The sequence below is a fragment of the Melospiza melodia genome, chromosome 2, assembly GCF_035770615.1.
Source record: "Melospiza melodia melodia isolate bMelMel2 chromosome 2, bMelMel2.pri, whole genome shotgun sequence".
Taxonomy (NCBI): domain Eukaryota; kingdom Metazoa; phylum Chordata; class Aves; order Passeriformes; family Passerellidae; genus Melospiza; species Melospiza melodia.
In genome coordinates, this window is record NC_086195.1 from 78,423,332 (window position 1) to 78,448,562 (window position 25,231).

General features: G+C 40.3%; 1 protein-coding gene across 3 annotated transcripts in view; it reads right to left on the reverse strand.

Annotated features, from left to right (window-relative positions):
* Positions 1-3,971: 3,971 nt before the first annotated feature.
* Positions 3,972-25,231, reverse strand: part of ALKBH8 (alkB homolog 8, tRNA methyltransferase) — a 45,951-nt gene continuing 24,691 nt past the window's right edge. For all 3 annotated transcript variants that reach the window (XM_063148954.1, XM_063148951.1, XM_063148953.1), the window contains 5 exons: positions 19,757-19,863; positions 16,594-16,748; positions 15,508-15,773; positions 7,657-7,806; positions 3,972-6,461 (listed from right to left, as the gene is read on the reverse strand). In XM_063148954.1, coding sequence (XP_063005024.1) covers positions 5,892-6,461; positions 7,657-7,806; positions 15,508-15,773; positions 16,594-16,748; positions 19,757-19,863 — 1,248 coding nt within the window. In that variant the 3' untranslated portion in view covers positions 3,972-5,891. The remainder of the gene's footprint in view (positions 6,462-7,656; positions 7,807-15,507; positions 15,774-16,593; positions 16,749-19,756; positions 19,864-25,231) is intronic.

The window sequence follows — 25,231 nt, forward strand, 5'->3', positions numbered from 1 at the left end:
AACATGGGATTTACTGTAATTGTTCTAGCAGAGCTTCAGATATTGCCAGATTCTAACTTGAATTTTTGCCAGAGAGCTGCAGCATACTGTAAAAGACTGTGCCTCCCTGAGATGAGTGCTTTAGCAGTTCCCTGGTTGCAATTTTGTGCTTTGACTTCATCCAAGTGTATGAAGAACCTAACATTAGGGACTGATGTGTGTTTGAGCAGTTGTATGTGATAACAAACATGCTGCCTCATCTTCTGCTCGGCACAAGGCATCAAAGATTAACTATCTGAGGAGACAGGATGGTCAGCAATACACTGTGAGCTACTTTAATTGTTAGTAATTTCTAAACTCTCTCTAGGCCTTGGAATCACAGTTTCAATTTGGATCTAGAGTCTGAATAAGACATCACATGAAGAAGCACAAAATTATTTATAAAAATTAATTTATCATATTGATTTATTCTACTGACTTGTGCTTTGGTTCAATAGTTTTCCTTTAAATTTCAGTAGGGATATAAGACAAAGACATAGCTAAAAATAAATACATCTATATTGTTGTGATTGAAGATTGGTTTTCTTTTTTATTCTTTTTTCAGATAAAGTGCATCAGTTTTTAACAAAAGCAAGCTTGTCATGTTAAAGTAATAATACGGAGCATTTCTGCATTGCAGGGAGAAAATTAATTACTCATATTGCACTGACATATCTCTCCACCTTATTTGCTTGTGAATTAGAATTTTCTGCTACCACTTTCATAAAATCAAAGGAAAAAGTACTGCTGTCATTGGTTGCTGTTTTGCTATGGTAAAGTATAAGCATAGGCTGCTTAAGGGGTAGAGAAGAGTTTCATGTCAGAGCACTCTCTCTGTGTCCCTGATCCAATTTAAACAAGGATACCTTTAAAACAGCTTACAATACTGGCAAAGTTTCTGAGAATTTTACAGTATTTGCACACCAGTGGTGGCTTGCTGCAAGTGTAGAAATGTGACAGCAATACTGTACAAAATTATGTCAGACAGATAAAAACAATCCAGGGTCTTGCTGTTGACCTGAGTTGCAGACTTCAACACAGGTGTCTTTTACAGTTCAGTGAGGTAGCTTGGCCAGGAAATTTGTGGATGGGAGCACCATCAGACACAAGAACATGCTGTCTGCATTCTTCAGCTCCATAGCAAATACCTGTTAAGGAGGCAGGTGAGAGAAGGAAAATGTTTCATTTGCAGCCACTTGAGATGTCAGGCATGGTCTTTCAGAAAGTTTAGACAAAGCAATGCAATTCCGATTCTGCCCCAAGAGGACATATACTAGTTAAGGCAGAGCAAGTTATCTGCATAAAAAGTTACGGTCGAAAAGCTGATGTTGTCAGCATAATCACTTCATATAAAGCACATTAATACACCTAAAAGAGATTTGTAATAATGAATGAAATGTCTTTCCCTCTTTTCTCCACAATAAATTATAGAAAACCATAGTGACACACAAAGTGATAATGACAAGAAATCCTTAATTGTAGCAGCAAGAAGAATACACAAAACAAAGCACACTGGAGACAGTAGCTATTGATCTTCTTTAGTATTTTCATTTATCATTTCATTATCATTTTCACTTTGCAAGTGGGAAGTGTTTCTGTGATATTTACAAGTGTAACAGAACTGGAATTCTAAAACTAAAAGGTTTTTTAGATTCTGGTAAACATGAAAATTTTGTTATGTATGGAAAATGGTATCACTCTAAATCTCTCATAATTTAAGTGTTTGGGAAGGCTCCCCATCCACCTAGTGCTGCTAGGGGAATAGTTTGCAAAACTCAGAACATTTGCTGTATGCAGTGACAGCTGCATGACATTTATTTCTGGCACACAGTTCCCCAAACGTGCTCATTGATGTTCACTTTATACAGAGAATGTCTGACATCTGTATTTGTACTTACATGATTAGAAGTTTCATATTCATAATGCTTCTGTGAGAGGAAGATGATTCCTACTCCTGGTATGAGAACAGGAAGCAGCTGCAGAAACATGTGATGAAGTGACCATAATCCCTATTCCCCATCCCTCTGTGTCACTGCAAGGAGTTGTTAGAGGATCAGAAATAAAATTAAGACTGGGAAGAAGGGAAGGGTGGGAGAAGGTGTTTTTAAGATTTAGTTTTACTTCTCCTTTTTCTACTCTGGCCCATGATGGTGATGGGCAAGTGATCTCTCCCTGATGATATCCCACCCACGAGCCTTTCATTAAATGTTCTCTCCCCTGTCCAGCTGAAGAAGCGCATGATTGAGTGACTTTGGTGGGCTCTTGAGAATACAAAGTTCATCTTTTGCTCATGGTGCCAAGGCAAGTCCTTCAAGCTCTCTTAAGAGAAGCTGTGGTCCCCATTCTGCTTTTTGTGGCTCTCATTCAGCAAAGCAATGCAATCAGCATGTTGTCCCTTGCCATCTGCTGTCCTACACCTCTCCCTGCTAAGCTTAAATTGAACACTTCCAGGGAAATCCAGCCTCTCCGAGGTCTGAAGGAGTTTTTGTCACGGGCTTGGCTGCACCAGGACATCAGTCTGAAGAATCTCTATGAAGTTAAAAGAAGTCCTCCATGTTTTGCAGGTTTCATTTCTTGCCTGCCCTGGAACAAGAAATCACTTAATGTCCTTTGCTTTAAGCCCAGGGATGCTCTGAAGCCTTTGTTTTGTCAGGGCAGGACAGTGCAACACAAAATCTGTAACATTTAAAACCAACTATTGACCTTAAAGAGTTTCTTCTCATTACCACTTCCAGGAGGTAAAAAGGGGCAAGTCAGTACTGCAGAGGGCAGGTGTGGTTGCATGTAATTCTGTGTTGTAAATCTCTGCAATGTTTTGTTAACATCTACCTGCCCTCCTCCCTTGTCATTTTCTCCTTCACCACTTCATCCCTCTTGGAGCATCTGAAGAGACTCTGACTTTAACCAAAGAAATATTTCATAACATTTCCAGGCCTCAGAGGATTTCAGAGTACTTTTAACTTTTCTATTGTCTTTGAAGAGATAGCATGCCGCTGGGATCGTCCTCTGGCTCACAGCCCTCAGAAATGCCAGGAAAAGCCTCTTTGGTAAGGAATTATGTTCAACCCAGTCTACCTGTCCAAGTAGTGTTGCCCAACCTGGTGCTCCCCATGCCAGAACCTCCTTCCAGAACCAGGACCCACTGGAACTCATCACCCTGGGTGATGAGTTCCAATGGGTCCTAGTTGTGGAAGGAGGTTCTGGGCTGCCTAGGACAGGGAGAAAAACACTTTCTGCTCTGAGCCAGCATGAAATGGATGAAAAGCAAGTCACAGCATGAAAAGCTGCTATGACTCAGCTAAAAGGAATACCTTGCAGGAAGACTGATGGTCTCCAAAAGACTGACAATAAAATTTGACTCTCCTCTCAGACATCCCAGGTGCTTCACTGCAGACCTGGTGAGAGGGAAAGGGACCTATTCATTCATATGGCAGTCAATAAATGATGTCAATCAGCCCAGAAGGCAAGAAGTGCTAAGTGTGACCCCAGACACTGCCTAATGCTGCCTCTGCCAGGGAAACAGAGGGAAAACAGGAAAGTTCTACAGGAGCCACAGGGCTTGCAAAAAATAGATGTGTTACATAAAGTCCACATTTAATTATTCCGGATTTGTCTACTTGATGCAATTGAGCCCCAGGTTAGAACAGTGCTTAACCCTGTGTGCAGTCAGAGCCAACACTGAATTTGGAGGCAGCACCTCTGAGCTATCCTCAGTCAGAACAAGGGTACATTGCCTAATCAAGCACAACTGCAGACTGATTCCAAATTTGTCACACAAGGTCATGATATGGCAGCACTTCAGAAGGACTTTCAAGGAGTAATTGTTCCTTGCCAGAACACAGTATATTCTTTTAAAAATGCAGCTACAGGCAATGTAGAAACCCAACAGCAGCTGCTGTGTGCTCAGCAGGAGTCCTGGCACCAGCAAACACAGGGCCATGCAGGCACAGAGCTTCAGAAATGTGTCTTCCTCCTTTATTCTATATAAATGCAATCCACACAATCAGAAATAACAGGGAGCCCAGGTTAGTGAGTTAGTCACTGCACAGACACCAGGCAGAGGCTCTCCCTGCCCTTTCTCACCAGTGACACGCTGACATCGTGTAGAACTGGTTAGCTCTGGTGCCACAGTCCAGCTGGGAAAGGAGTGAGTTCTTGCACCCAAACACTGTGTCCCAGTACTAAAGCCAGCTGAGGCCTCTATGCAAGACATGTTTCCAGCTATGGGATATTCATTGATTATGTGCAAATCAGCCCCTGAACATGCCCAAGAGGGCTCATTGCTACAGACATGTTTCCTTTGTTGGCCAAAGGGAAGGAATCATTAGGACAAGGCTGCTGCTGCATGTGCAGCTGAGGAATGAGACCTTCTTTCCCAAGGCTCTTTGGAAGCAGACAGCACACAAAGCACAGGCCAGGTGAATTGTGGTGGCAGCAAGCTCCTCTCTTACTGCTCTCGTTTCCCTTGGATTTTCTCCATTACAAGATGGGAGCCTAGGAGAAATGGTGACTGTGAATAGGCTGCCAGCACAGCAGCCACTAACTTGCACATGGGAGGCAAGCAGGAGTAAGCCAAGGTGTCCTTGAAGTCCCCACATGATTTAGGATGGGCACCTTGGTTTGAATGCCATTATTTACAGCACCACAACCTGCCAATACCGTAGAGCTTGCTCCAATTACAGGTGATCAATCAATATAACAGCATAGTTTAGTAGCACTGGTTTCCAGAGGCACCAACAGCCATTCATCCCACAAAAGCCAGCCCATTATTTTAGCTTCAGAAATGCATTCCAGGTGTCACACTCCTTTGGTAGCACAAGAGTTGTATCAAATAAATTGCACTAGTCCTTGCAGGCCACAGCCAAAAGAGCTGCTCTGAGTCAGTCAGCCCAGCATCAGTTCCCCTCTACTCAAGTCCTTTGCTCTTTTGAAGTGTATTAAACAAAACTTGCTCCACTGCCAACATTTAGAGGTTGAAAATACCCACCAGAAAACCTGTGCCAATATTGCCTTCACTTTAATATTTTTCCCTTTTTCCCCTGGGAAATCTCAGTGTCACCCCACCCTCACAGCTCCTGATGCTACAGGCACAGAGATGCGCACTCTGAAATGCAGGTGTGTAGCAGAGCTGGTCTGGCTGTTCCAGCTGGGCTGGAACTCACACCTCAGAGGAGCTTTCACAAACACTGCAATGAAGAGCTACAGAAATCTTGTGGGTATTTGAGAGTCAAGGAAGAGCGAAGTGTCTGTGCTATCCCCAATATCTTTTCAGTTTCCTTTGAGGAAATAATTATTACCACAACCAAGAGAGTAAATTCCAAACTGAAAGAGACCTGTCACCACTCACGGACACTAAAACAGGCAAGACCAAACTTGAGGCAACAGTTTGACTCTTCAGTTTAACTGCTTCATGTGCCAATCACTCCCTCCTCCCTCATCCACAATTTTACACAGCAAACAGCTCTGCCGTTCCTGCCCAGAGCTCCATTCCAATTAGCTGTGGACTGCAGGGAAAACACTGAAGCTACATCAATATAAAATGGTGTAACAGAAGGGAGAACTAGGCCCTCTGTCTTAAAAGCTCAACACTGGTCTTGGTGATTTGCATGGGCAGTATTTTCCCACGCAATCCTCTTCACTGTAATTCAGAGAAGTAAAGCAAACACTGCAGAGGTAGTAGCTGAGTTTGGCCATTGTTTTGTTAACATATGCACACAGTGCTAGCCACTGTTATTACCTCAATGCACAATCTTTATTCTGCTATTTTAAAAGAGGCAACAGCTGCAGCCTGCATTAAAAATACCTTTCACAAAATATCTTTCACTGTAAAAAAACAAAGAAAACTCTACAGATAGTAGAGAAAGCATCACAGGCTACAACTTTTCTAGAATCACACACCAGTTCCCCTGATCATAGTAACTCTTTTGAACCCTCACACAATCCAGGGATCTGCACACTGCTTCCAGTTCCCCTTCACAGAACACATGGTAATAGCGGTGGAAAACAGGGCTGAGCTCTTGCAATTCTTTGGAGCCACCTGGAACCACCACTGTATCAACACTTTCCTCTTTCTTTTTTGTACCACCTTTCAGGTGCCAGGGAACCAGCAAATCTTGAGAGTGAAAGGAAGTTCTGTTAGTGTGAACAGGCAGTCTGAAGTCTGCTACTGGCTTGGCACCACAGCTTTCATCCTTCAAGTCATTAAGGAGTTGGTCAGACCATGCTGAGTCTTGGCTGCTGTTATCAGGCCCTTGGTCATTAAGTGGTCTCTGGGCTATGTCAGTATTCATTTCTCTGTCTTTGTTTTTACTACCATTCTTTTCCTTAAGGTATTTAGACTTCTGGTTTTTGTATTCTTGTTCCATTGCCCAGACATAAATGAGTGCTGTTCCACCAGGTCTTAGAAGCCGAGCTAGTTCCCGGATAGTAGCCAGTCTCCGCTCCTGGAAAGGAAAAGCCAAAGTGTGAAGCTGCTACATAAATAAGAAGTCAAGAGAATGGAATGGCAGGAGTTTCTCCTTACCCAAGATACAATAAAACTTGAAAAGGACGTGTTTTTTCCCACTATTTATTTTCATTCATAATATAGCCCATCACTGTGTGCAAGCCAAGACATTTTCCTAAACACAATTTCCTCATCAAGACATCATTCATGTCAAGCACTGGAGTAAGGCTGTCCAGGACAGTGGTGGGTTCACCATGCCTGGAGGTATTTAACCACATTGCCCTGTAGATGTGGCACTCAGGGACATGGTTTAGTGGTGAACTTGGCAATGCTGGGTTAACAGTGGGACTTGATGATCTTAAAGGTCTCTTCCAACCTCAATGATTCTACTAATCTCTTTCCATTTGAAAATAATTCTGTGCTGAGCATGATTTCTTGGACATTTCAGCCCACCCGGAAATGACAGACACCTTTTCAAGAAGGTGATTCAGTATTTAAAATCCCAGATTGAAATCTACCACACCTGATGATGCACAGGCTAAGTTTGCAGCTGAAGGAGACAGACTTACAGCTTAAACACAGGTCCTCTGACCACACAGAGATATGTCAGCCTTCTCCAAAGCAGAGTTCCTTCTACTTTTTTTTTACTGGATTTGGAAACATTCACTGCATTTATGGTATGGAAAGCTCCATGGGGCCCCTCTAAGATAGTCTAAAAACTTGTTACCATGGCACAGTTCCTGCCAGGAGAACCTTATCCAGCCCAGAGATACAGCAGTCTGGTGAGCAGTCTCCCTTTTGTTTGGAGATGGACAGCCAATGCACAGATTAAAAAACACAAAATCACAAGATCTGTCCGAGAGCCCAATATCTGACACAGGAAACAATAGATGTCTTTACTCCCAAAGCAGAGCCCCCTTCTCCAGTGTCATTAATTACAATGAAAATGAAACCCAAACATAGGACCAAAGCTTCAGGGGGAACAAGGTCATCTGAGAAGCAGGAGGAGAATGTGAACAGAAAATCTAAGAAGCAGAAGTAGCACAACAGCTTAACTCTGCTCTGAGGACTGCTTACACCAAATGCAAACCTTGGATTTCTTCCCATTGTGTTCTTGCCTTTGCTTGCATTGCAGTATTAGCAGCTCTGCACAGCAACCCAACAGTACAGTGGAGCAGAGGGGGGTGACTTACTGCTGTGGAGAAGTGGTGGATGACAGCAATAGAGATGCAGGCGTCACAGGAACCGCTGCGGATTGGCACTGACAGGGCATCACAGACAAACGCCTGGAAATGCTTTTCTCCACAAATATCCACCAGGTTTTTGCTGCGATCACAGCCAACCTAGAAGAGAAAATGTTTCATTAAGCTTTTCATGAGAGGATAATTACAAGACTGGAATATGATTTTCATTTGATGCTTACAGTAATAGAGTCATCAAAATCTCCTACTGAGGGAACACAAGTGTGAGAAAATAGCCTTAAAAGGAGTATATAGTTCCCAGGTACAGACAAAAAGAAAACAACCCTGATGCAGACTGAAAACAAAGATGAAAGACTGGATATTAGACAGCTCATTATAGCACCCTCATTTTGAACCAGCTTAAGACAGACCAGGTTTCAACCTAACTTTACTTCAAAATTCATTCAAGGTGTCTTGAAATGAGCAAAATGAGATGTGACCTAATCTCAGTATGCTCTTTTCATTTCAACTGCCATTTTTAACTTGACAACATTTAAAGCACGCAAATAGTGAACTCACAAAACCTGATCTACAAGTTTAAACAATTATCCAGTGACTTTGGTGGTATCACTAAAGTATGGCATACAGCTTCAGTCATCACCCAGGTTTTGTCATTTCAGTGGGAGGAAGTGCTCAGATGTCTTTCTCTTACCTCTCATTATCACAATGCACAAAAAATTTGAGCTCAACATAATTTTACAAGGTTCTATACAGTCCAGTGAAATGACCCCTAGAACCATTTCTGAATACCTAATAAAACATTGTTTTTTTCCCCTTTTAAACCCAGCAGTCAGCCCGCTATATCTGCCCAGTGTCCACATCAAAGGCGTAAGACAAAACTTACCATCTTTGAAAAATCAGCATCTAGAAGTGTTTTTTACATGCTTGCATAAAAGCAATTGATCAAAACACCTTCTGAAAGAAATAGTGAGGCATGTGCCACCCTTGCTTTCATGACTGCCATGCATACTGAATACGCAAACCAAAGCCCTGCTACCAGGTTGTATACTAAACTCTGCATGTATCAGAATAATAAATTTATTAATTTATCATTTGTTTTCAATGACTAGCAACAAGTAGATAGTAGAGAACAGGTTCAGAATCCTAAATAATTACTGTTGACAGTGTTTATTGCCTCTGACACCGAAAGAATACCAAACCGTCTTTGACGCAGGAAGAATAGCAAAAAACTCACCCTGCTTAATCAACCCAGAAGAGACAACAGCACCACCAAAATTAAAAACCTCTTTTGCAATGATTAATGAAAACATATTTATTTTCCATCATAATTTTTCATTTTATCTGTTCAAGTCCTTTTATCTTTCAGCCTACCACCACAGTTTTGAAGAAAACCAGAATTCTGCTCCAGTAAAAGCTTACCAGTGAGCTGCCTTCTACTCAGGTCCCTGACTTTTGATCCAAAGTAAATGAAACAGTTGTGAAAATGCCAACCTGACAATACAAGATAATCCTCCACTAAAACCTACAAATATGTACATATTAGCCAATTAACAATAAACAGACCTGAAAAGATCAATCCTAACATTGCTTTCTTCACACTCATTCCTTGGTCTCTTGCATTTACTCAAGAACTGAGTGAATTGTGTTGTTTATGAATTAAAAAAAGGAAACCCTTGCTTACTTGAATGCAAACAAATCCCCATCATTTTACACATTTCACTGGCAGCCAAGTGAAGTGTCTTTAAATTACTCTGACAACCTGCATGTTAGTGATTGCACACCTCATTACCAGCACCTTTAACGACTTCTGCAATTAAGACATTGGCTTGCAGTACTTAATAATAAAACTCAAAGCACCAAATTCACTGCTGGCAGAAGGACGAAGAAGAAAACTTGGAGCTTCCACTGATGTCAAGCTTTCCCAGAAAGAACTGCTTTGGACCTCCACATCTAGAGTGAAAATGGGCTGGATAATGGAACACAATCCCCCGTTCCCAAAATGACCTTGAAAAGGACTACAATGTATGTTGATGAAATCCAACAAACTGAGAATGAGAACAAAGGCATGACTGCCAGACTGCAAAGTTCTCATTTGCATCTAAATTATAGCAAATATTTTGAGGTCAGGTTTACTTGTATTGACATACTTTCTAAAGCAAATGTAAATCCAAAGCAAAAAGATGCTGTTTCACAGTGAAAATGGAGACCTTGAAACAGAACACTTTGAACACACAGCTGCTCTGCAACAGGTATTCTAGGCTAAAACTTTACGTGGTTTTATATGTAAACAGGACACTAGGTGCTATACATATATGCATAAATGGTGAACAAAAGAATCACCACAGATGCCTGGCATTGAGACTAGGTAACTTTAGCATCTTTCTAGAATTATCTCTAAGTGATATTTCAAAATAATGATAATCACCACATTCCTGCATTTTCTGACTTACAAGAAACATGCATTCATTAAAAACCAAAATGCACTTGTTTCAGTCACTTAAAAAACAAATAAGGTAGCAAAAAGCTACCTTAAATTAGTCTATCTGTGGTTTTTATGAGTACAGAAAACATTTACAGCAAGGGGCAGAGATCCCAAACTCAACTTTTCCCAATACCATTACGAACCAATTTTTAAATTTTAAAGCATGAAGAAGCTTTGATTTGATGAAATTTTATCTACAGAAGAGTTCAAAGGACTGTTTTAATTGAGAACAGGCTTTTCTCTCTCTAATTAAATACATAATCAAAACATTTAAAACTAATCTCAAAATATAGCTGGAAAGCTTTAATTTTTGCCAGTTCATATCTCTATTTCCAATGCTCAGGACAGGATATTTAGTGTCTTTGCTGGCAGCTCTTCCAGAAGAGTGGAGAAAGGCAGATGAATTAATATTAGTCCAGTGTCCAAACCCAGAAGAATCTAGTACATCCGTTGGTGAGTCAAGCTATATGTGTATATTCTTAGGCTTTCTATTTCTTATTATCTATGATTCTTCTCAATCATTTCTTATACCTCAGCTTTCCAAATCAAATTCCTTGCTCAAACTCCACAATTTCTCATATATATCTCAAATAGCATGGCTGATTATTCAGCTGAGTCTACCTCAGCAAGTCCACCTCTCAGCAAGTCATTCCACACCTTTCAAAATTCCCATAAAGGAGGCTGGTTTCTCAGGCTTCTCAGATTTTGCTCCAGACATCCATTCCCACATCCCTTTCTGAGAAGTACCTCTCTTCACCATCTCTTCACCACTATTTGTGATGTAAACAATGGCTCACAGGAGCTCAAGAGTGGCCACTGACAGTTACTGTGACTGAAATCCATTTGGATTTCAGGCACTGATTTTCAGTGTATAAGGATAAATATTAACTGCATCCAACTCTTACCTGAAGACAGGAAATCTGTATTAGTATGGAGGCCAGTGAGTCTGTAACTAGAACTCCAACAAACACAAAACTTAGGAAAGGGGCAAAGGTATGTCATCATTCTGGCATACCACACCCTGTCTGCAAACCTTTAGACAACCAAAAAAAAACAAGGGCCAAGATAAAGGAGGAGAAAGGAAGGAGAAACAAATACAACACCTGTGACTTGTCTAAGTGTTCAGCAGCTCTGTACTGACCTCCTGGAAATGGGTAACATAGGCATTTATGCCATCCTGCTCCTTCATGTTCCCATGCACCTTCACCTCCACCTTTACAGCAAGGAGTAGCTAAAGTAGATTTTATAAAATCAATTCAATGCAGTGGTTTGGTATAGATCACTGGGGGAAAAAGACACTAATAAATAGCTTGCTTTGTAGTTATGCTACAAATCTGCGAAAGATAAACCCTCTTACATGCTGAAAAAAAGAGAAGTAAAGACAGGTTGAGGTTACCCACCACTACGTGTTTTCTTTCTATATTATCTCATTATAACTAACTCAGCCTGGTAGACTTAGTTCATGTAAGTATCTGGGAACCTGATTTATTCAGCACATTACAGAGCGATGAACAAAACGACATCTAATTCTGAAATCCAGACACCAAATGGAATTATGTCGCTCTCCAGAGACAAGCCTCAGCTATAACTAACAGCATGAGAAGCTCAAGAAACCAAATTACATTCCAGCAAACAATTCATCTGAGCCAGGCTTTCAGCATTGCTTTCATGTAGTGTTTTGCTTTTCCATTGTATGTAGTCAGGGTATCTCTGAAAGCAAAGTGCTGTGCCTAAGACATGGAGTTCATTTCTCAGTGACAGAGCAACAGAATCAAGTTGAGCAACTCAGCTTTTATTCTAGTTTTGTGCTGCTCTTGCCCAGTTTCTTCTGAGCTCTCTTCTCAGACCTCTCACCCATCTAATGACTCTTATTCACTGAGAGAAAAAAGCAGGAAAGGTTCATCTCTGTCACCCTTCAATTGCTAAGATATGGTGAACTTACTCCAGGTGTACATTTACTAATTGGTTTTGTCCCTCCTGCTTTTACCCACTACTAAAAAGTCCTTGGGAGAAGAATCTATTCCCAATTTGTACAAACCCAGTGAACTAAAAGCCACCCAACTTTATGCAACTATACCACAGAAAATATTAAGTCTCTCTCCTCCCCACACCCTGGAAAAATCAAATTTTTATATAGTTCTAGTAGATCTCAGTTTGGGACAGTAATGAAGAAAACAGCGGTGCACATCTCAGAGCAAAAGTCTTGTGAAATATAAACTGTGTTACCAATTACCTCTGAATGACACACACACAACAGAAATAGGAATATCTGTATTAAAGAAAATAATTCTGGCTCTTCTATTGGCATTTTTTCCCCTATCATCAGTACTCTGCCAAGCAGAGAAATTTCTTTATACAAAAACAAAACATATCTACCCTATGGCATTTTCAGTTATTTGCCACTGAATTTCCCAGCAATTTATCAGTTCAATTAAAAATGTAAACCACAAATTTGAAAGACTTCCATGGCTTTTCATTCACGCTGTAGCCCTGTGAGGATTTTGAATGTTCCTGCAGAGACTTACACATCACCACACCTACCTGAACACTGGAAATAAGGAGACAAAGCTAAAGTGCATAGAAATTAATGAGATCATTGCAACAACATCAATGAAACCCTCGTGGTAATCAGGGGAATGGCTAAAGCTGGAACACACTGTTCCATAAAAAGAAAAGCTCTGCTTACAGAGATGACTATTAAGCTTCAAAGCACCTAAGTAAAATCTGTTAAAATAATTCCCCCAAATGAGATTGGGTGAGGAGAGAATTGTGGAAAAACAACACTAAAACCATGTCTCTTTTTTGCTGTCATTTAAACAATTACAAGGTGGGCAAGACAGAAAAAGTAATCTGAAACTGTTAAATTCAACATTTCTCCAGCCTTTGTGCTAGCTACATCAGACATGGATTTCATCTCTAGCTGATACATCCTTAATCTGAATTTGTTTGGCATGGAATTGCTGCTCTCTCACTGTGTCAGAATAATGCAGCCATTACAGCAGTGTCACTTTTGCTGAGCATGGATGGACTCGTGCATTTCAGTGTCACACGGGATACTCAAGTAGATGAGGCCACCTTTAATCATCCAGGGAAACTGAATCAACTACAACAGCACAGGCTGCAGTGGAGATGTTTTCAGACACTACCTGAAAAGTAAAACATCAAGAGAGCTACCCTAGCTGTGATCTACCAATAGCACTGCTACTTAAAGCATAAAAGCATATTGCTTGCCTTCAGGAAATGCTTGCCTCAGGTTTTCAGTACTTCTGAGTCAAAACACCCCAAGCTGCAGAGCTGTGCCAACAGTGCCTTACCCAATTCCTACACAACTCCTAATTTCACAGCACTGCTTTATTGATTCTTTCCCAACAGCACCTGGGCTCAGAGCTCCATTACACTGTGCACAAAAAAGAGACCTAGAGTTTACTAAGTTATGCCTGGATTTTATTCTTCCAACTAAATATGAGTAAATAAGGAAGAAAAGTGATGCCCTGCCTCTAGAGACCATTCCTTTTATCCCACAATGATACATAAAACATTCTGTAATCCCTCTCCCTCAGCTACATGATTAAACCATGGTAGGTGGAACAGCACTTGAGATACCTTGTCAAAAGTGTTTTTAAACTTTTAAATGCAATATACACAGGGTTTTCTTTAACCACACTTAGGCTGCTACAGAAAAAAAAAATCTGGTAGAAAGGAGGAGCCAAGTCCATTCTCCTGAGGCTCTGTGGTGACTTGTAGATGAAAACAACCAAATGCAAAGCCTAGAGTCTATCTCCATCTAAGAACCACTAGTTGTCACCACTGGAAAATAAAATGTCAAGGAAGGCCAACTGAATGAAGCAATTCCCAGATTCTATTTTTCAACTGTTTCAACTGCTTCTTTAATAGTTTCCTCCCTTTCATTGTTATTTTTTATGTTTTTTATTTCTCCTGCAGACACACATGAAATTAGGTAACTCCTAAAGTAACAGAGAGGATCTGGCTTTACTTTTACTGCCAGCCAATATGTGATCTTTCCTTTCCTTAGCTGTTAATTGTGTCTAGAAAACAGACTGATGCTGGCAATTTCTGAATACAGTATCTTGCATTAATTTCACTTTACAAGTCTACCACAAACCTCAGCAACTGCAATTTACCAGATCCATTCTAGGAGCAGTCAACCCTCATGATACTCTAATAAATGGTTCTCCTCTCTAGTTAGGCTTGCTGATTTTTCTTACAGCAGTCAAGACTGAAAGACAAAAAGACTGAAACATACTGAAATTAATAATTGGGCTGCAGCAGTCAGGCATAAAGATGCCTACTTATTAATTGGTTGATGTTGTTCTAGCCCATAAGAACAGTAAGGGAGATCATTTACTAATACAAACAGCATTGTAAATAACAACTTTTCTTTTTTAGCTGAATATAAATAACAGGACAGAAACTCCGGAAAAAGACAAACAACTCCAAGTTTTACTATCAATAATGAATGCCTTGCCCTACATAGAAGTTTTCAAGTATGATGGATTTCAGAGTGTTACACAGGACAAACATGTGAAAGAATCCGACAATCCTGGAACGAAAGAGAGCAGATACCATAACACACACTTCTCTGAGATTTCTCTTGGCTTAAAACAATGGCAAGTTTGACTCTTTTTGAATTCCCCCAAATAGGATCTTTTAAATATTTGCAGTGAAAGCTATCTTTTGGTTCATATTTGTACATACATAATCTCGTAAAACTGGACTAAGTACAGACTGTGAGACAGTGAAAGAAAGAAAATGAGAAGAATTATGTCAGAACTGTCTAAAAGTGAAGAAAAGGGAGTGAAAGGCCAGAAATCTGTACCAAAGTTGAAAGCTCCCTGTGAATTTTATGTTGGCATATTTACTGGGCCTGTGCAAAGAGGCAGAGGTAGAACAGCCAAACATGACATCATTCACAAATGAGACATGTCACCAGGCCACAGAGGTTATGAAAAATAGCATTGCCCATGAAGATTTCACCCACTCACCAAACAAATGAAAATTTCATTGGAAGCATTCAGATTGCCCAACCCTTTAATAAATTTATTCAACACCAATGACAAGAAAGGCTAAACCATCCATTACAATTTTTCAATCTGCTGCATCCATTACTATATTTCTCAACATATTTTGAATTACAAAGCAGCAGTGGCTTTGAAAAAAAGAAAAAGGTAAAGCACATAAAGAATACAAGTGGAAACTTTAGACAATTGGTACTTGATCGTGGACCAGGAAATAGCTTTCTGTTCTTGGCATTCTTGCAATGCCAGCTTGAACTTCCAGCAAGTGCATGACAGAATAAACACCAGAACCAGTGAAAACAAATGATAGGAGCTACTACTTACCATGTACAAATCCTCATTGATGCCAAGGTACTTCCCATTGCCACAACCAATATCAGCCACTATTGACCCTGTTGGCAGGGACCTGAGAAACTCCACAATTCGGGGCCATGGGCTGTGCCTGGTACTGCTGAAGTGTGTGGCAATCTCTTCATACACCTTGTGTACATATTCTTGCTCCAGCTTTGAGGCCTCCATCTCATTCTGGGGAAATGAGGGCTGCACTGGTCTCTGCTGTCCTTTCTGGCTGTCACAGACAGATGGGTAAACTAGATACAGCAACAGATACAAAATATCAATTTTAAATCAATTCCTCTTTGATTAAGTATATTTACTAAAATTAAATTAAAAGTGAAATATTAAAATGCAAAAAATGTTTCAATCCTCCTGTATCTTTTAAAAACTGAAACACACGTCAAACTACATAAGTGTTTGATGACCTGAAAATAAGTAACCAGCCCACATGTACCAGAGGCTGTTTGCAGTGACCATTAATCTGCTATGTTAATGATGTTTACGTTCTCAAAACAGAGATAGCGCTCCCAATGCCAAAGACCACGACATCATTGCAATTCAGCTCTGAAATTCTGTTTTAAGGGCATAAATGGACTTCAGTTCCATGTATTCATTAAGCCACCTGTCTATTATTATTTCTACTGCCCTAAGGCACTTTACGTGGCTCTGTCACAGCAGATATGACTACTTCTTCTTCTCTAATGTACCTATTTTCTCAAAATTAGAGGCTCCTTCAAAAACAAAAAAAAATCAAAACTGAGGAAAAAACTTGAAGAACAGTAATTATTTCTATTTTGTTACATTATTAAGCACTTGAAATGCCAATGACACAGAAGACTCCAGATTACTTGCCTGGCTCTGAAGCAAGCCAAATGCTTTTCTGTATAGAGAAACTCCAGCAACCACATGCATGCAAGCTATTCAAGCCATATAAAATGCTATGAGCCATCCAGGAATAGCTATAACGACTGCCAAAACTACCCAAAAGAATCAAATTATTTTCCCAAAGCAAAAAAAGCTACCTATTGGTGACAAATAGCAATTTTGACTTGAAGCTTGCCTCAAGACACTTACTGCAATTGCAAGGGATTCTCCTCACTTTCCTGAATGTAAATGAAGTCCTTGTTTCCCTTCGATTTAATGTTAAATCCTCAACATCAGCAGTGATTGTTCTAACCTTTTGCCCAAGTTCTGATGCTTGAACAACATCATATTTTCTGGGTGTGATCCTAAAATAAAGAAACACAAAGTAAAGGAATAATTCCATTTGCATCAGAAAAAAACCACAATCCATCTTTGTAAGAAGGCAATCCCTACACTGAGAGAAATATGATTACAACGTCCTATTTAACATATTTCTGCCTCTCAGTTTTCAACTTATTCAATTTCAGAGAGAAAAGAGATGACACGTTAATAATATGAATTGAAGTGTTGTTTAATTGCATGTAATTCCATTTCCCTTCCCTCCCTCCATTTTCTTCCATAAAGTTTGATTGTTTATTTGTCTAGTACTTTTTTAATAAATATTTTTTAAAATATATTTATTTTTGTCCTGGTCTTGGCTGGGATAGAGTTAATTTCCTTCTAAGCATCTGCGCTAACAGCAGCAGTGCTGTGTTTTGGATTTAGTATGTGAATAATGTTGGTGACATACCGATGTTGCAGTTGTTTCTCAGTAGTGCTTAGTCCAAGTGAGGACTTTCCAGTTTCCCATGCTCTGCCAGTGAGGAGGGCACAAGAAGCAGGGAGGCAGCATGGCCAGGCCAGCTGACCCGAACTGGCCAGAGGGATATTTCACACCAGAGAGCCTCCTGCTCAGTGTATGAACTGGGGGACAGGCTGGGCATCAGTCACTGGGTGGTGAACAACTGCACTGTGTATCTCTTGTCTCTCCTGGGTTTTGTTCCTCTCTCTCATTTCCTTTCATTACTATTACAAGGACTTCCCAATGTCAAAAATAAAATGCTGCCACCCCCTCTTGCTCAGCACAGAGTGGTTTTACTATTGCAGCGCCAAGAATATAGTTTTGCCAAGTTATCCAACCAAATATGAAAAACATGACTAATGAACTTCATCAGAAAAGTCAGAATTCTACTTTCACGTATGAGTCAAAAAGAGAATACATCTTTTGTCCTCCTTGATGACACTGCATAAGCTTATTTCTAAACCATGTGTTTCCCTTTCACAGAGAACTGAATAAAAATGCTTCTCCTGTGCACTTTGTTAATGGGGTCAAAAGAAAGTCTCTAATTCCTTGGCATCCAAGCATACACACTGTAAACATGTCCAGATTAATTTCAAAACTGACTCTTGTGCTCTTACAATTTGACTTCTGAAGTGCAGATAAAAGGCATCACAAATGTTACTAAATCTATTTTGACGTTATGTATGCAAGTGAATTAGTTACAACTTTGTGCTGATGATTTTAATTTTGATTACAATACGACATTCTGGTGGCATCATGCAAAGCTTACTCCAGGTGAGTATCTTGACCCATTACTGCTTATAAAAACATATAGAAGAAATATATTTAGGAAAGGTGGACAAAAACCAGCATGGGAACCATTTGTACATGAGTAGAAAGTTCTGGGACCTTCATTTTCTATGTAGTTTATTCATGAAAGTTCTTGAAAGACAACAATCACTTGAAGGTACAAGGGAGTTAGGTAACAATCTCATTCCACGTTTCAACAGACAGATACACTATTCCAACTTCAGTGGCTTCTGGCCAGTATTGTAAGTGCCCAGCATGTATCCTTCTGCCTCCTGGGAGTGTGGCTGCCCAGGGCTGGCTTGGAAGGAGCAGAGCTGGTAGCCCTAGAGGAAGCTGAGGCCTCAGAAGGGGCAAGCCCTCCTTTCCCTGTGTTTAAATGGAGGCTGTCCCCCTGGCCCTTGTTCCAGTTACAGCCTCAGATGGACGCCCAGCTCTGTCTGTGCACAGCCACTACCCTGACCTGGGGCTGGTGTTCCAAACTGGCCTCAGCACAGCCCATGGAGCTGCCTGATGCCTGGGGTTGGGGACCGGCCACCGGCTTCCCTAGTCAGCAATGGCACTGACACAGAAACTGCACTGTGTTCTCAGAGCTGCACGCGACCTTTCCAAAAGGCAGCTGACACTATTAGACTGGACAGCATAAGAAGATTACAATGCTGGTATCTGTATTCAGTCCTGTATGTCCAACAACAAGGGAGTTCACTGCCCTGGGCTTCTATACTGAGGCACATCAGAAGTATCAAGTGCTTTTTACAACTTTATTTAATTTAACAAGGGAATATACAGGTGGTATAGGAACTCTCTAAAATTAACACTGTAAAGGTTATTAGGGATTTCATATTCACCTGTTTTCATAATACATATTAACCAGCAAAATTAAAAGGCAGAAAAATTTGTGCCAATAAAAGGATTTGGTGTTTAATTGACACAGAATGTAATTAGTGCCTCCAACTGACTGCTAAATCAGTGATGGCTTGGGTCAAACAAAGGAAGAAATGCTTACTATGGACATTTCTGTCCAATACAGGGTTGCCATATGCTCCTGAAATGCATTACTGTCACACTCAGAGCTCAGCAAGGTTTTAGCCTTTTTGCCAATTTCAGCACTCCAATTTTAAGTATCTCCCAGTGGTGCATGATTTAAAAAGCATGTATTTAAATTCTACAATAAGCACAGCCTCAAGATGTATTTCAATAAATACTCTTAGCAGCATCCCAAAACTGCTCAATGCACTCTTACCAGTAGTAAAGTGTCCCTAAAGCAGCTGGGAACAGCTCAGGAAGACTCCCCTCTGCCACCCTCAAGCTCTCAGTGCAGGGGAAGTCAATCTTTTAAACTCTCAAGTCCCTCTCTCAAGCCTTTGGCATCTGTAATCTAATGGGGAAAGTTGTGGGCTGAAAAGAGAGAAAGGGAATGGTGACACTAATTGCACTACAATCAATTCTTTGCCAGCTCAGAGTCATTGAGAACTTTCACACTGCAGATGTGAGAGTGATTTCCAACTGAAACTTACGACAGCAGCAGGAAACTACACCTCAGGGACTGGCAATTAGCTCCCTAAATCCCCAAGTTTTTCAATTTAACCTAAGCAGCATCTGAGCAGAGGAGTGAATTTGGATATTAATTATAAAACTTGACTTGATTTCTTTCAGGCAATTTTAAACACAGAGTGTCTTCAAAAACCAAACAAACAACATTTATTACTCCTCTATTTTCAGCAATGCAGGGACTCTTACACATACCCATGTGTCCACAGGTATCTGGATTCTCCAGTCATCACCAATAAACTGCATCGGGGCAACATAATTGCCACTGTATGGCCATCAGGGTGTTTGAAATCCATCACAATCTAAAAAGAAACAAAACCACTCACCATGAAAGAGCATGACTTCTAGAGCTTCATATACAAGCCAGGTATTCTTAAGTCCTAGCTTTGTTTGTTTCTCTAATGTGTTCAACTGAATATTGCTATGAAACAGCTACATATTTCCTAGGGATGCAAAAGCCTCCAGGTCCCCTGTCCTAAAACTCCCTCCCTTTCAGCACAATGTTCAAATCTCAGGCAGTCACAAATATATGCATATAGAGATAATTATAATTACATAGTAATTTCTTTTCACAGTAAACACTTTGTAAGAACAGCAGCACTGTTCAATCTTTGTGTACCTGTGAGGCAGGAAAGGACTGCTATCCCACAACTAAAGGCAGCTGCATGAGAGGAAGAGAAGGCTCATTTGCTGTATCTCAGGCATCTGAAAATTATGTACCTGGACTAAGGCCATCAGCTATTGTCTTTTTGTGATGTCTACACAGAGAGACAAGTTTCTCCACAGGGTTATTCATCCTAGTGTAAAATGTAGAGCTAAGTGATGTGGAATGACCCCATGCCCTCTGGAACTGCCTATCTGCTCACAGTGGATGAGCTGAGACAATTAGCTCAGTAGATACGTAACATGCAGATAAACAGTACTAGGTGAGAAAAATAATTTCCAACCTGCCCACATTCTTGGAGATTTGAAGCACAACAAGCACATCCCAAGATCCTGACTAACATGCCAACTAACAGACCATCCTTTTATTATCTGTCATCTGGCTTCCAGCCATGGCTATATACTGAGGTAACGCTTTCAGCTTTATTCCAATTTCACAGCCCAGATGGCAGTGGTACATTTTGCTTCTGCTTGGGCTAGGAATGTTATCCTTTTACATTTCCCAAATGAGAGAAACTCTTGCTGTGGAAAATAAGGAGCAGGTCATTTAAGCAAGCCAAATGAGTTACAGAAGACTTACTGAAAAGGAAAAGTGGTCAAAACCTATTCAAGTCAGCAGTTCCTGGTACACTGGAGAATTACCACCATGAAAATGCTGCCATCTGATTTGTAACCTACTAAGTATGCAATTTAAAAGCAGACTTACTCCAGTATGCCAGATTGAAACAAATTAGGCAGTTCTCCTTCTGCGTACAGATGTGCTTCACAAAGAAAAAGTGGTGCAACAATCAGTCATTCAGCACAAAAACCCAGCATGACAGAGACTGAATAGGCAAGACTCTTAAACACTACAAATTGCCACTAACAACAATTACTATTTAATGTTGTGCACACTGAAGCAAAGCACAGTGGCATTTACATTTTTAGGAAAAAAATTATTTATGCTGTACTACCACTCAGAGCGACACAGCTTCTCCTGTTGGGCTATCTAAAGCAAAAAGTGATAAGGGTGACAAACAGTGGGGTTGGAAGGGGTAGAGAGATATCAGGGAAGAGAAATAAAGCATAACTATAAGCTCTGATTAATGATCATGAAATGCTTCAATAGCTGCACAAAGAGATGAATGGCAGCCACTTGCTACTGTACTCCTTCCTTCAGAGTTGGCAATTTCTTCTAGGAAACCTCAAAGAAGCATGGGGTGAGAAAGGAGAAAATACAGTGGACTTTACAAATCTCATGGGGATGCTGTCCTGTAAAGCACAATATCAACAAGTCTCTGCAAAAAGATGCAGCTATCTGGAAAGGCAAATAAATCAGAAGATAACTAAACAGGACCAGCAAGTAAAGAAAAAAAAGAGGAGTGAAGTGGTCAGATGAAATGGGTGAGATGATGCCTCAGTCTGTATTATGCCTCTCTGGCTCACTGCTGCTGGGGACATGAGTGAGGGGACAAGAGAGAGTCTGGGTTCTTCAGCAGTATGATATAATAAGAACACAAGAATGTCTAGATTCCTTCCTGGAAGGAATCCTGTTGCCCCACTGGCCCTCTTTCTGAGTCAGTAGTAACTACAAAGCTCTATTCTTGCAGATGATATTAAAAAACAGTACCTTATCCTCATGAATCAATGAGGAGACCTTTAATGGGTCCCCCAAGAGGACCTTGTTCCCTTTCACTTCAGCATGCCAGGCTGGTGACTCCATACGAAGTAGTGGGAAACAACAGTATCTCCAGCTCTCTGCCTTCTCTTCATCTCCAATTCCTTTTCCCCCACCATCTGTGTGACCCCAGAGTCTCTTCACAAGAGATGTTCCTCAAACCCTGTCCTGTAAACAACTGTGCATCCAAAACAGAGGTTCAGAGTGTTCTACAGGCAGGTGACACCTCGGGAATGAGAGGCCACAAAACTATCCCCAGCAGCTGGATTTTCAGGCAGCAATAGCAGGAAAATAAACAAGAGAAGAGCCTGTTCTCCTGGCTGAATTTCAACAACACTAACCCAAGAATAAATACATTTCTGATGGTGCAGAATTTGAGGCTAAAAAGCAAGAATTCATCTTGGTGACATCTAGTTCTCATCAGAACAGAATCCCAGCTCTGTTCCAGCTTTTCTGGGAAGGGAAAGCTTCTGTACTATAATGTCACTTTATGTAGCTGCTCCCCATCTAACTGAATTTCATCCTTATGAGAAGCTGTGATGATTTGGGAAGGAAAACATAAAAAACTATTAATTTACTTGCAAATGGGCAATGACATTAAGTAATTAGCAGTAATTAAAAGAGTCAAGTCTAAATCCAAAACTGAAATTTTGCTTATGAAGCAGATTGAGGTCCTAAGCTAGAATATATTAAGGTTTTGCACTGATCTATTAACAACAAATTTGACATTGCAATTGAGAGAGAGAATAAAATTTAAGGAACACCTGAAGAAAATTATTATAATTGCTAAGCTTCATTTCTTTACGTAGACTAATTGCACCTGAATGCTTAAAAAACCAAGCACAAATACTTCCTCTGTCCTTTGTTTACAGCACAGTAAAGAACATTCAATCCAGAAGGATTTCTGAAGAACCCTATTCTTATCTCTGGCAAGCCTGCTGCTGACTGAAGTAGAAAACATTCCCACACTGCTCTATGTGTCTTTATCCTGGCAGAGCATTCTCAATTGTCACTGTCAAACACACACGCACACAGAAGATTAACGCATTTGCTCCTCTTTTTAATTTACTAAGGACTTACAATCAATAAAGCAACTTTGCCACTGCTGAATCAATCTGCTTCATGACAGCTTTGCTCCACAGGAGCTATTTCCAATTACTATTTTTGTTTTTACCTATCTTCTTTTTTCTCTTAGATGGCAGAGTCAATAAAGATCAAATAGCTCATGGTGTATCATCCAAGGATTACAATCAAAACATAAAAACAGTGGGTGTTATATAAGTTTTACCTTTTTCCTTCCACTATGGAAAAAGTGAGTTTCTGAATATAGCAAAAAACCCCAAAACTTAAAAGAAACAGCTAATATCTACTTGTGGTTTGAAATAATTTGTCATGATGCCAAGTTATTTAAGAGAAAATGATCATGACAAGGGAGCACATGAACCGGTAAACAGCTTTCAAGGATGGCGAAACCTCAAAGCAAAGAGACACCCATATCATGAACATTGTTCCTTGTGGCATAAAATATGGCAAAATGCAAAAATCAGAAAATAATCCAACATAAGAAGGGAATAAAGTATCTTTTTGTTAACACCTCAGGGTGCAGAAGTCTGCACCACCTTTCAGTGCAGTGGTACTGTACTTCATGAAAGAGTAGGAGGATGAAGGTGAATGACTGGTCTATCAAACAAGTAAAGATTCAAAGGGAAAACAGAAAAAATGCAGCAGAGCTATGAAGACAATGTCAATAAGAAATTCACAGCTACAGTGGGGATCAGCAATTCTTTTTCTAAGCTTTGTCTCTGATGCAATTTGTATTTGATGATAATAGACTACCTTAGACGAAACATACTCTAAAGCTAAAAAAAGCACAATGTGGAATGCTTCTCAAGTCTCTGACATTATTTACTGAATTTTCAGAGAGCAAAGACAGATTATCAGCCTACATAACAGTTTCCCACATGTAAAACAGATGAAAAAAAAATGTCTACTTCAAAGACAGCTGAGAGGTTTAGAGCCCACACACAGAGCTTGAACAACACAGTGGGGCTCTATGCAGAGACAAGAGCCTGCTGGCTCACACAGGATCAAGGCAATTAATTGGTAACATGCAGCACCTTTCACTGCAAAAACCATGCTAAATTCCAAAATTCAGGACTCAGAAGATGCTGAATTTTCAAAGGAAAGCAATTAGGATTATTTTTCCTGAATAATCCACATCATAAGAAATTTACCTTATGTAATATATGCAGATATTTACATCATGTATCATGTACATACTCTGGCCATACTTCAGAAAACAAGTGCAGCACTGACAATCGTGACCATGAACTATTTCAGTACTGCCTTTCTCAAAAATCTCACAACACATGTGCAGGCCTCCCCCATATCAGATCTATACCAAAGCATACCATCTCTTGCTAAGCCTGTTTATCCACTTAGGCACTATGGTGATGTTGCTCAGATGCTTAATATACTTACTAGGCTTTCTGTCTTCAAAAGTTGTATTCAATTTTCCATCCATGCAACATGTTACTATCTTCCTGAATTCTCTGTGTCATTTTAACTATCTATGTGTTTCTTTCTCTTAATCAAAGTCTAGCATATAAGTGTTTAAAAAATATTTCAATATATGGACACTTCATTCTTTTATACCTGAGGTCTCACCTTGTTACGATTTTCTTGCTATGCCCATGGAGTGGAGTGCATGCACTGAACAGCACACCAGTGTCTCTGCCAGTTACTCTGTATGCCACTGACTCCATGATACAAATTCCTTTATTGTCTCACCTCTCTCTAAAAGATTCGTGTAGTGCACAAGAAGAGGAAAACTATTGCAACTTTCAAGCTAACCACAGTTGGATGGAGGAGCTTCCAACCCTCTGCAGGCGTTGCCATAGCTAGTAGGAATATACACCACTCTCCTTTTGTACCCAGGGAACCTCACCTCTAGAGGTTCACCAACACTAAGTCATGAGAAATTATCAGTCACCTCACTAAGCTGGATGCCAGCTCCTTGTGATGTCCAGCGAGGTGGCTGCTCTGCCCAGCCTTGGCAGAGGTTGGGATGCTGGTGGTACTTATGGCACTATCCCACCAACTTCTGCTCAAACTGACTCCTCGTTTCAAAAGCCTTTAAATATGTCAGTTCCTACTGCTCTAAAAGTATCAAGTTTCTTTTGTATGTCAGGACATTACCTGTGCTCTTTGCATCTTCCCAGATCATTACTTGTGTTAAAACTCAATGTTGTATATTAGACTCATATATAAAAGGCTTTCAACGCCTACACTAAAAGGCAATAGTTTCATTACCACTGCTCCCCCCTCTCTCTCCCCCAACAGGTACAGAT